The following is an 11,923-nucleotide window of genomic DNA, read 5'->3' as shown; positions in this document are numbered from 1 at the left end:
CCCCTGGGCCCCTTCTCCACATCCCCACAGCCTCACTCCACTGCATGGGGCTAATGTGGCCCTGGATGGCTCCCAAGGAGGTGGCTTATGATTACTCACAAAGGCTCACCTTCTTCCTAATTCAGTCATCGTTTATGTAACGTTTCCATTTGCTGGGCATTGTTCTAGGAGACAGTATCCTCTCCCTTTCTTCCTCTTCCACCCTTCCTCTCTCTTTTCCTTCCCACAAACATTTGTTGAGCTTCAAAGCTACATAAGGGGCGGAGGGACAAAAAGAAGTTACTGTTACTCTTAAAAGACAGAAGTTCTGACACAGTGGGGACATGCGTCACAGGAGAGAAATGTACCATGGCCATGGGAGCCTGGGGGATGGTGCCAACTAGGAGGAAGACCTTGGTAACAAAAAGAAAAGGCAGAAAGAAGAGCCCCTCACTCCCCCCCACCCACCCCCGCCATCCCCCAGGCTATTCTCGGTCTCTCTAAAGCAACTCCGATACAACAGTGTTCTTCCCGCATTGTCGATTGTTCTGGGCAGGCTGGATGCCCAAACCCACTGTCCACACTGGGCAATGCATTTGAGCAGGAGTGACCTGATGCTGGGCTGAGAACCCTGCTTTGTGGTTCACAGGAAGGATGAATTCTCATGCATTGCACAGAGCTGAAGACCAGCCCAGCACCCTGTGCAGCAGCTACACAAGTCAGATAGGGATGAGCCCCCCGGGAGCTCAGTGAAGGTCAGCTGGGGGGCCCTTCCCACTTGTCGCGCTATGCTCACTTCACCTCAGAGCTTGACAGTATCCATTTCTTACCTCCTTACCTTCTACAGACTAAGGATCCATGAAAACTGCATACACTCTTCTTGGCCTGGTAGCGACTCTAGGGCAAGTATAAAGTCAAAGAGGCAGATCTTTAATCTTTGAATCTGTCTCATAAGTATTTGCCAGGAGATATGGTGACTTACTGCTGATGGAAGTGACGTTATTAACTACATTTAGAGCTTCACAGGTTGTGAAGCAGTCACGTAAGTAGACGCCTAATAAAACATTTTAGGGGCCTGATACTGACACAGATCAGACAATGCCTCATTGCCACACAGAGGGGAAAGCCCTCTACTCGCTTTCTCTCCTGTCTTACAGGTAAGACAGAAAGCAAAGATGCTTTTTACTTTGTTGGGATGTTTCGCATTACCAACATTGAGTTTCTTCCTGAATATCGACAGAAGGAGTCCAGGGAATTTCTGTCCATGGCACGGACTGTGCAGCAAGTGGTGAGCTGAGGGGGGGTGGGGAGGTTGGTGTGGGAGGCCTGGGGGAGTGGGGCAGGGGATGAGGGGCCGGGGTGGAGGGCTCACAAGTGTCACAGGTGAGCGGGGTGGATGGAAGAAGTCAGAGGCAAACTTGGGATTTAGCTCATCTTGGCTATAATTGCTTATTTGACAGAGTTGCTAATTTATTTGGTAACTTATTTATATTATTTACCGCTGAGTGTAAAAACAAGTGGCTCTCTGAGCTCTAGGGTTTCCCATCTGTAAAATAAAGGAATTACATCAGGTGATCTTTAAAATGCCTCCCAGAACTAAAGTTACGCATGCTGATTAATTTTGTGAGCTGTACACATCTATCTCAACCTCAACGCAGTGGAATCTCTTTACTTAAAAAACAAAAAAGCTTTCTCATTATAGAACTAATACGTATTTAACCACTAACATTTTTTAAATTCAGAAAATTATGAAAAGGAATGTTAAAATTTTCTTTAACATCATCTTCCGAGACAGAACCCCTTTTTATTCTGGGCCACGTAGACATAAAGGAGAGCATGATATTGGAATATTTGCAGATAGTTTTATAGTAGATTTTTTCCTCTTAACATTAGGTTGCATGTTTCTATGTAAGTAAATATTCTTAAAAAAACACAAGTTTTAATAGCTACAAAGTTAGCCAGTCCCCTCTTATTGGATATTTGTCCTCCATTTTTGTAACTCTGGATAATGCCATACAGAACTGCAACATGGATTGTGTCGATCTGTGATTACTTCCTTAGCAGATCTCCTAAAATAAAAAGATCTATTCATGGCTCTTGGTACATATTACGAACTAGAAAGCTTCTGCCAATTTGTATCTGCACAGTAATGGAGAGGGTGGCCTACACGGTGGGCCCATACTGCCTTGACAGGCACGCTGTGGTGTAGACTGGGGAAGGGTTGTGGGAGAGCAAGCAAAGACAACAGTGGGCACAGTGGCCCTTATCTACTGAAGAAGGCCTTCTGTATACGGGGTATGTGGATAAATACTTTACCTTTAAATTGTATCAATTATTCCTCAAATTACCCCAAAGATTCTTGGTAAGCACTCTGATCACTTTACAGAGAAAGAAAGAGAGAGAGAGAGAGAAGGAAGGAAGGAAGGAAGGAAGGAAGGAAGGAAGGAAGGAAAGAAGTGTTGCAGGATTTTTTACCTCAATAACTGGGATTCATTGTCTCACTGCTTCAAAGAATGAAGAGACGGACACAAAGTGAGCAGCAGGCAAAAGTTTATTAGAGTATAAGATTACGAAGAGTAGTATGAAAGCTCTCTCTGCAGAAAGGGGACACTGAAAAGTGAATTGCCTGCCGACAATAGGCAAGCTGTCCTTGTTTTATAAGGTTCTGGCCCCTCCCTCCCCTCCTTCCCTTCCCCCTTGTTCCTTCTCAAGTTTTACCTTTATTGGCTGGATAACTCTAGGTGCTGGGTTGTCCATTCCTGATTGGTTTGTTTCCATTGTATGAGAGATAGTCTAAGGCCACATCATTCCTTGTGGGTCATAGGTTTTATGGTCTACTAATTTTTAGTCAGGTCTTTTGTCAAATTCCTGAGAGAAATCTGGGGGGAGTAGGTGGTCTCTGTTACATTCTTAAGAGGAACCTTATGCCTGAGGGGGTTTGCTGTGGTCAGATACTCCCAGCATTGTTCTAAAATATGTGTTTTTCCCCACCCAGGACCTCAGGTCCTATCCTTTCCCTCTCTGCCAATTTTACCCTATTTTTTACTGTCATAGAGGGAAAGAAGGCAGGCAGGCAGGAGGGAAGGAAAGAAGAAAGAAAAAGAAAGAAAGAAAGAAAGAAAGAAAGAAAGAAAGAAAGAAAGAAAGAAAGAGAAAGAAAGGAAAGAGAGAAAGAAAGAAAGAAGAGAAAGAGAAAAACCTGAGTGCTCGGCAGGTTTAGGTAATGTATTCTGTGTTGCATGGTGACTTTAAACTTCGCAATTAGATGGGTGATTTTGCCATTTAGGAAGGAAGGGGAATATAGGAGGAGATTTGGCAAAGACTCAGCTTGGCTTTAGAAAGCTAAGAAAGGGCAAAGAAGGTAAATTGAAATAACTTTCCTTTAGATCCAACGATGGCGCCTTTTAAAAGAGCTGGGTGTTTCCCTAGAGACTGCAGAGTTGGAGGGGGTTGGGGGGGTGGGGTGGTGAACCTGGCCGTGGGCGCCACCTGCCCCCTAGTGGCTACTAGAGCAATGTGCCCTTAAGAATATAAATTTTCCATGCTGTGCATTGTTAGAAAAGAGGTTGGATCAAATCCTTTCTAAATGTACTTAAAGGAGTTTGATTTATTAATGATGGAAAAAAATTAACCTTTGGAGTAGGCAGAATACAGAAGTTAAGCTTGATCAGGGTGTCTAAAGACAGCAAAGAATGGATATAGGTAACTGATTATTCTTCACAGATAGCAGAATGGCAGCAACCCAAGATTTTAGCCTTCCGTTAGAACCCAGCTCTTTTCCTTGCTGGCTGTCAGGGCTTGGACCTACAGGGTGCTAGGTGCTGTGAGTGAAAGCCAAATTTGACAGACTTCAGACACCTCGGTTTTTCATTTTCAGGTAAACCTGGTTTATACAACATCTGCCTTCTCTAAATTTTACAAGCAGTCTGTTGTTGCAGATGTCAGGTAATGTATGTCCCTTGCTTTGGGATTTCTGTTTACTGCTGTGAAAAGGCGAAAGCTAAGATCTTACCATTCTCAAGTAAGTTCTTGGGGGCGGCTTTGCGTTAATACTCTTTTAGCACAACTGCTGACTCCACTCTGCCCTGCTGTCATGCTGAGTTTTTCTCTTCATCTACCAAAGCCTGCCCTCTCCCCATAGCTGGGATCCTGGGCACCCCGCCTCTCCCCGTCTTAATACCACTGGGCAAGATGGCCACAAACATGGCTACCATCGGGTGGGGTAAAAATAAAACACAGTCTAGTCTTTCTCAAAATATGTTAAGTAAAAAACTGGTCATTAGAGATTTTCGAAGGAAAAAGGGATCTCAAACTCAAATAATTTTTATTAAAATTTACTGTATTAATTTTTAATTATTTTACTAAAACTTCTTTTTTAAATTATGTTTTATGTACTGTATCCCACCTGCCCCCACCTGCAGAGAGGCACAATCCACTTTGACATGCCAAAGGCACTAAGAAGCTTGGAGTAAAGCTATTTGTTTACTTTCTATTTCCCACGTTATTTACTGTAGAACACTTAAGGTTTGTTTTTCATAAAACATGACAATAGTTGTGTACTCAGAAGCTCTTGCTCCAGAGTTTGGCTAAATACCAAGTTGGGCTCGATTCCTGGATTTACTACTTACTAGCTATATGATTTGAGTTATAGTTGATCTTGATTTCCTTATCTGTAAAACTGGAGTAATAGGACCTTGCTCATAAGATTCAGTGGGATAAAGCAGAATTTAGCAATGTGTTTGTACATGGTAAAGTATCAAAAACTATAATTGTTTTTATTTGTAATAATAGTGAATAGTGGTTGGTATTCATAAAAATAGTATATTCTCCATGGAGATGCAACGATACACGAATGGTTTTAGATGTGAACCCAACACAGGAAGACACACACCTATTATGCTTTCTCTTACCAATCCCCTCAATAGGAATCAATGACTTCTTCAAGAACGAATTTAAGAAGTTGAAGGATATCCTTACTGGCCTCCCCTTGACTCCATCATTTGGGTGATTTTCTATGAAAGTCCTAACAGAGATACCTAAATATCCCTTTTTTTTTTTTCTTTTTTTTTTTACTGTAGCAGCAACAACAAAGGTGGCCTCCTTGTCCACTTTTGGATTGTGTTTGTCATGCCACATGCCAAGGGCCATATCTTCTGTGAGGACTGTGTGGCTGCCATTTTGAAGGACTCCATCCAGACAAGTATCATAAACCGAACCTCTGTGGGGAGCTTGCAGGGCCTGGCTGTAGATATGGACTCTGTGGTACTAAATGGTGATTGTTGGGTAATTCCCCTTTATGCATTCCTTCCTATAGCACTCCTGATGTTTCCATTAACAAAGTCAATATTATAATGAAGTATTCTCTTCCACAATCCCGGTAAAACAGGGTTAGCTGAGGACACTGATCCAGGAAGTTACTAAATACAATGATTAGACAATAGAACACTCAAAATTTCAAAATATATATGAAACTGAATTTATTAAAGTGTACCCTTCCCTATATTTAATTCAATTTCATGAATCTTCAAACTAAGGCTCCAAGTCTTGGAGAAAAAAGAATTTTGCTGAGGTTTATCTTGTCTTTTCCCTTGTCCAGAGAGAACTGCACCTATGTTATTTACGTAATGCTGCCCAATGTTCCACAATGACTGTTGAATAGCCCTGCCAGAACGTGAATGTCATCATTTGATTGGCCCAGTAAAATACTTTAGTTAATTAATTGTGTGACTCCCAAATTATGCAACTTTCTCTCTTGATTTAAATTCTCTCTTTCTATATATATAACATTATATATAAAATAAAAATATAAATATACCCTTTACTCGGCTTCAACAACTATCAACTCATGGCCATCCCCCTTGTTCTCAAAATACATAAACAACTTCCCCTACCCTCACTGGATTATTTTAAAGCAAATCCTAGATATGATGAATTGCTTTTAAGGACTGAAAATCATTTATATATATGCATATCATAAAAAATCATATACATATATATACACATTATGTTTATTTATTTTTTTTAAATTTTTTTTTTTTTTTCAACGTTTATTTATTTTTCGGACAGAGAGAGACAGAGCATGAACGGGGGAGGGGCAGAGAGAGAGGGAGACACAGAATCGGAAACAGGCTCCAGGCTCTGAGCCATCAGCCCAGAGCCCGACGCGGGGCTCGAACTCCCGGACCGCGAGATCGTGACCTGGCTGAAGTCGGACGCTTAACCGACTGCGCCACCCAGGCGCCCCACATTATGTTTATTTATTTCTGAGACAGAGAGAGACAGACAGAGAGCATGAGTGGGGGAGGGACAGAGAGAGTGGGAGACAGAATCCGAAGCAGACTCCAGGCTCTGAGCTGTCAGCACAGAGCCCCACGCGGGGCTCCAACTCACAACCTGTGAGATCATGACCTGAGCCGAAGTTGGTCGCTCAACCGACTGAGCTACCCAGGTGCCCCAGGACTGAAAATCATTTTTACTGAGGATAATTCTAACAAAATGGTATACTGGAACTGACAGTTTCTTTTCCGTGTGTTTTTTCAATGCAGCTGGGCTTCGGTCAGATTACTCTTCAACCATAGGAGCTGGTAAATTATGACACATAGCTTCTCCTACACTGCCTCCAAATTAGTATCCTTTTTGGCTATAGTTTTCTTTTTCAAATGGTGGTATTTGTTAGTCCTCTTTCAGTTACCAGTGATAGAAATACACTCAAACTGGCTTAAGCACTGAAGAAACTTGATTGGCTCTTCTACCTGGGCCAGGGGTGGAGAATGTGCTGGCTTCAGGCCTGTTTGGGGCCAGGTTCTAAAATAAAATCTCATCAGGACTCCACATCTCTGCTTTTCCCTGCTGAAGCTTCATCAAATCTATTCTTCTAATGCAGTGTCATAAATGGCATCAATAGATCCAAGCTTATAATATATTAGTAGCAGCAATGGTAGAACAACCCCCCCCCCAATAACTTTCCTGACAGTTTTTGCAGAAGTCCTGGTGCCGAATTTACTGTCTCAGATTGGCTGGCAAGCCCATTCATGCACCAGCTTCCTTTACTCTGATTGGCCAGTCTGGGTCATGCGCCCATCTCTGGACATAGAAGTGAGTTTAACCCCAACCAAACCACACAATCAGGGTGTAGACAGTTTCTCAAAGTAAAATCCTGGTGCTATTACCAGAAGAAGGGGGAGCGGACTCTGGGCTGGCAAAAACAGCAGATGTCCTCCAGAGGAACTCTTTGCTCTTCACTCTTTAAAGATGTCTAGAAAAGTCATTTCTAAAACGGAACAAAACAAAGTGCTGTCTCCACAGACAAAGGCTGCTCTCAGTACTTCTATGCAGATCATCTGTCTCTCCGCTACCCTCTGGAGATTTCTGCAACCTCAGGGAGGCTGATGTGCCACTTCAAGCTGGTGGCCATGGTGGGCTACCTGATTCGTCTCTCGATAGAGTCCGTCCAGATTGAAGCTGACAATTGTGTCACCGACTCCCTGACCATTTACGACTCCCTCATGCCACTCCGGAGCACCATCTTGTATAGGTACTCAGGTCGGCGAGGGAAAAAACTGTTTTACAGGGTCTACCTTTGGCAGTATCGTGTTTCCCTTAGAAACAAAGGGAAAGAACTTTTGCGTGCGCACATGAGATCAAAGACGGACCCACGCCTTACTTAGCATCCCCTGTATTAGCCAGAGCCTGTCAGACACAATGCTTGCTTTTTACTTGTTAGCCTACCAGAGTGAAAATCAGTGTAGCAGGAACTTCAGCCACTTCTTGAAATATTTCTGAAATATAATTTTTTTGTTTAATTTTACTTTTATGCAATCGCTCTCATTAGAGTGTGAGAATTAAATACTCTATGAGGATTGCATACCATGAGTAAAACAAAAATTTTCTCCCTTATTAGAAAGAGAACACAATGTTCACTGTGAAAGTGAGGTCAATCAGAGAAAACAATGTCAATATTTCACAATCTCATTACCCAGAACAAATGCCTGTTATGTTTTTGCAAATATTTTCGTTCATATGTAGATATGTAATTGCACACATATGTACATATACATATGTTAATATTTTTTTATTTACTAGCAGACATCTTTTGGAGTGCTTAATATCTTAATAATGATACTTACACTTTATTCACAATGTGCTGTTTTTACTGTGGTAAAAAAGCACATGAATTATTATTTTAATAGTGCCTATGTAGGTATAGAGCAGTGTTTTATGTATATATGTATGTATGCATGAGTTTATATTTTGGAATTTATATTTTGCATGTTAAAAATTTCAACAGGGTAAATGGTACACAGTGACAAGTAAGTTTGTCGCTGGCTCCCATTCCTCAGTCATTGCTACTGCTTCTTTTCACCCTTCCAGACATACTTTGCTATTATCTCATTTAATCCTTACCGAAAGGCTATGAGGGGTATTCTATAGTCATTACCACCGTTTCACCATAGGGGACCTGGCATTTATGAAGATTAGTTGCTGGAGAATCTTTCAGCCAGTTAAGTGACGGAGTTGAGTTCTCAGTCCAGTTTTCCTTAGAACAGAGCTCATGACTGCAGCCATTTAAATGGCTGTTTATGCCTTGTTTGTTCTCAAGGAGGGTCCTGTGACAGCCATCAGGAAAATTCTTTGGTAGTTACTAGACAAAAGTTTCCATACCTTTATCGGTTCCCCTCCATCGTGCCCTGTGGTCACTAATTGACGAAGCTCTGACTGGCCGAGTCTGCCTAACAAGAACTGTGTAGATGGCCCAGGAAACGTGTGGAATTAGTGGTGGAGGGAGGCTCACTCCTCAGTAACCTACTATTCATGTACTTTTGTTCTGTTATCCGGTTTCAGAATTTGTGAACCCACAAGAACGATAATGTCCTTTGTTTCTACAAATAATCTCATGCTGGTGGCATTTAAGTCTCCTCAGATACGGAGGCTATCAGGAATCCGGGCGTTTTTTGAGGTCATTCCAGAACAAAGTAAGTCTTTGCTAATTGAAAAAAGTCACCTTGAAAAATATCTGGTAGGATACTCCAGTCTTATCTCTCCTGAGGTTGTGTTGTAATACTAGTCATATGAGTCAGGGACCCTGACTCAGGGTCCCGTCAGAGGAGAGAGAGATATAGTATCTAAACAGAGAATTTAATGTGAAGAACTGCTAACTCAGGATAAAGGTGTTAGCTAGCTAACTCAAAAGCTGAAAAGAAAACTGTAAGGTATTATGTAGGCAGTACACGCAGGAAGCAACCACCACCCGTAGGTCTGGGGGGACAAGGGAAAGCGGCCAGAATGATGACAATTTACAGTGTGGAGGAGGGGTCTGTGGCCTGAAATTCAGACTTCTGAGGAATGGAGTGCCAGGTTGGTGTTGGGGTCTCTTGAGTTCAGAGGCAGGTATTCGCGGGGTCGAGGAAGGGGTCCAGACCGTCGAGGAGCGGGTACCGGACAGTCGACAGCCGAGGCCGGTATCCTTGAGGGAGGTGCAATGAAGTGGAAGTTGGGAAAACTGCTAACAGGGTTCGACTCAGCTACGGGGACAAAGTAGAGCTGCATGAGGGGGTGGGAAGAGCCATCGTTGCGGGAGCATGACACTCCCAGGAAGAGGAAACGAAACACACGGGAAACCCTATTCTTCCTCCTCCAGGCTTCTAGTCTGCCTGTAGCGCCCCCTATTGACAGATCCTAGTTGGAAGCCAGGTGGCAAAGGAGAGAAGCCTTTTGCAGAGTCCCCGCTACAGCTTCACGGAACAGAGTAGAGAGGGGTGGGTTCGGAGCTGAGTGATAACAGCTCAGTACCTAGTGGGCGTGGGGTGGGGGACGGTCTATCGTGCCTCCTTAATAGCAATGCATGGGAATGCCATCCTAGAAGAAGATGCGTGTGAAGTAACACCCGGAGATTCAATGATTTTCCTAGGTCAGGTAGTGAGCAAAAAGTGACCCAGCTCCCTTTCATTCTTCTCTTTTTGATGTGGGTTGACGAAGTAAACCAAAACAAGACTAAATAAAAAGAGCCTTCACTGAAACTCTAGTCTTTTTGTAATGTTTGTTGCCTTGTAGCTGGTCAGGTCTTACAGATGGTGTCCTGGTAACTTCTCTATGAACACCAACGAGGACAAAAGGATCAGAATGACAGATGTGGGTGAGGAGGGCAGTGAATTTGGCTTAAGTTACATGGTCATGGCTTCATAGGTCCATCTACATTTTAAGTCAGTGGCTTGTTTTGATAGGTTTTCTCCGTCAAATAATTACAAAACTAAACGTAAAACTGATTTGTTAAACAAAATTGAACTGGCGATTTGAGATATTGTTGGGTTGAAAATTGTCTCCAGCTCCAAAGATTAAAAATATGATTATCTCAGAAATATTGCAGTGGAATTTGTGAACAAACATTGACTGAGCATGTACTATATGCCAGGGATGATTCCAGGTGTAAGGGAAAGAGTAGCAAACAAAATAGACAAAAACCAATACTCTCAAGGACATTACATTTTAGGAGAAGGATGACCATGCAGTATGAATAAACATGCAGATTTTTTTTTATAAACAGGACAACATGTTATGTAAACTGGGCATATTTCCTAAACAACAAATATACACTCATTTAAACAAATACGCTCAGAAGCTTTAAAAAATATATTTAAAGTATGTTTTTAAGGAGAGTAATAGATCTGTAGTCAAAATACATGATCTGAAAACAAATACAGAATTTGAACAAGAAGTTTAGCTATACCTCTGTATGGTACTATTTCTTTTTTGAGAAATTAGCTTAAATTTAAAAAACGTATCTAAGCTTGTTGATCAAAGAGTGTGCATTTGTAGTTAAAGAAATGAATTCAGTGCATTTCCCATAATCCCACGACTGAAAATCATTGTCTGTTAATGGATTTTTTTTTCAGAATGTGAAAACACAGTATTCGTCAAAGAAATCACTGGCTTTGAAGGGAAAATTTCAAGTCCATATTACCCAAGCTACTATCCTCCGAAATGCAAGTGTACCTGGAAATTTCAGGTAACCTAGTTTTACCACTATTTGAGAAAAATATTGTTATCTTATGTTTAGTAACAGTTTATTTTTAAATTTAATTCATTAAAAAATTTTTTTAATGTTTATTTATTTTTGAGAGACAGAGAGAGAGACAGAGTGCAAGCCAGGGATGGGCAGAAAGGGAGACAGAATCTAAAGCAGCCTCCAGGCTCTGAACTGTCAGCACAGAGCCTGACGCAGGGCTCAAACTCACCAGCAGTGAGATCATAACCTGAGCCGAAGTTGGACGCCCAACCGACTGAGCCACCCAGGCACCCCATTAACTTTTTACTACAAAAAGAATATTAGTTAATTTTATAACACTTAAACCCTAAGCAAATATGTTACCTAGAACATGAAAGTTCCTTGTAATTTCAACCCTCTGCCTGTAAATTAACTGTTCTTTGGGACCGGCTTATTTTTCCAATTGTTGTTTTGTTTGTTTGTATCAAAAACCCCCCCGCAAAGACAGGGGCTCCTCCGTGGCTCTGTTGGTTAAGAATTGGACTTCAGCTCAGGTCATGATTTCGCAATCTGTGGGTTTGAGCCCCTCGTTGGGCTCTGTGGTGACAGCTCAGACCCTGGAGCCTGCTTTGGATTCTATGTCTCCCCCTCTCTCTGCCCCTCCCCCACTCACACTCTGTCTTTATCTCCCTCAAAAATAAACATTAAAAAATTTTTTAAATGCAAAGACATTGTTACGAGATCAAACAATATTTCTTTCTTTTTTTTTTTTTCTTTTTACCTTGGTAGAACTCACCACTTTTTACTTCTTTCACTATCAGCATTATAGTAAGAATAATAAAGAAATAATAAATTTAATTAGGCAATGTATATTTCAGTTGTATAAGCAAACCAAGATGTCAATGTATATGAAATATATACATCTCTGATCCTTAACAGAGAGTTCAATCTTTTTTTTTTTTT

The 11,923-nt window shown here is 41.6% G+C and overlaps 1 protein-coding gene across 2 annotated transcripts in view; it reads left to right on the top strand.

Annotated features, from left to right (window-relative positions):
- Positions 1 to 1,159: 1,159 nt before the first annotated feature.
- Positions 1,160 to 11,923, top strand: part of TMPRSS7 (transmembrane serine protease 7) — a 35,795-nt gene continuing 25,031 nt past the window's right edge. The window contains exons 1-7 of one of the 2 annotated variants that reach the window (XM_030329824.1): positions 1,160 to 1,267; positions 3,857 to 3,924; positions 5,058 to 5,251; positions 6,525 to 6,563; positions 7,285 to 7,513; positions 8,821 to 8,951; positions 10,869 to 10,981. In XM_030329824.1, coding sequence (XP_030185684.1) covers positions 1,175 to 1,267; positions 3,857 to 3,924; positions 5,058 to 5,251; positions 6,525 to 6,563; positions 7,285 to 7,513; positions 8,821 to 8,951; positions 10,869 to 10,981 — 867 coding nt within the window. In that variant the 5' untranslated portion in view covers positions 1,160 to 1,174. The remainder of the gene's footprint in view (positions 1,268 to 3,856; positions 3,925 to 5,057; positions 5,252 to 6,524; positions 6,564 to 7,284; positions 7,514 to 8,820; positions 8,952 to 10,868; positions 10,982 to 11,923) is intronic. The other variant, XM_030329825.1, reaches the window with a different exon arrangement.

The sequence above is a fragment of the Lynx canadensis genome, chromosome C2 (genome assembly GCF_007474595.2).
Source record: "Lynx canadensis isolate LIC74 chromosome C2, mLynCan4.pri.v2, whole genome shotgun sequence".
NCBI classification, from domain to species: domain Eukaryota; kingdom Metazoa; phylum Chordata; class Mammalia; order Carnivora; family Felidae; genus Lynx; species Lynx canadensis.
This window is presented reverse-complemented; position numbering and strand designations above follow the sequence as displayed.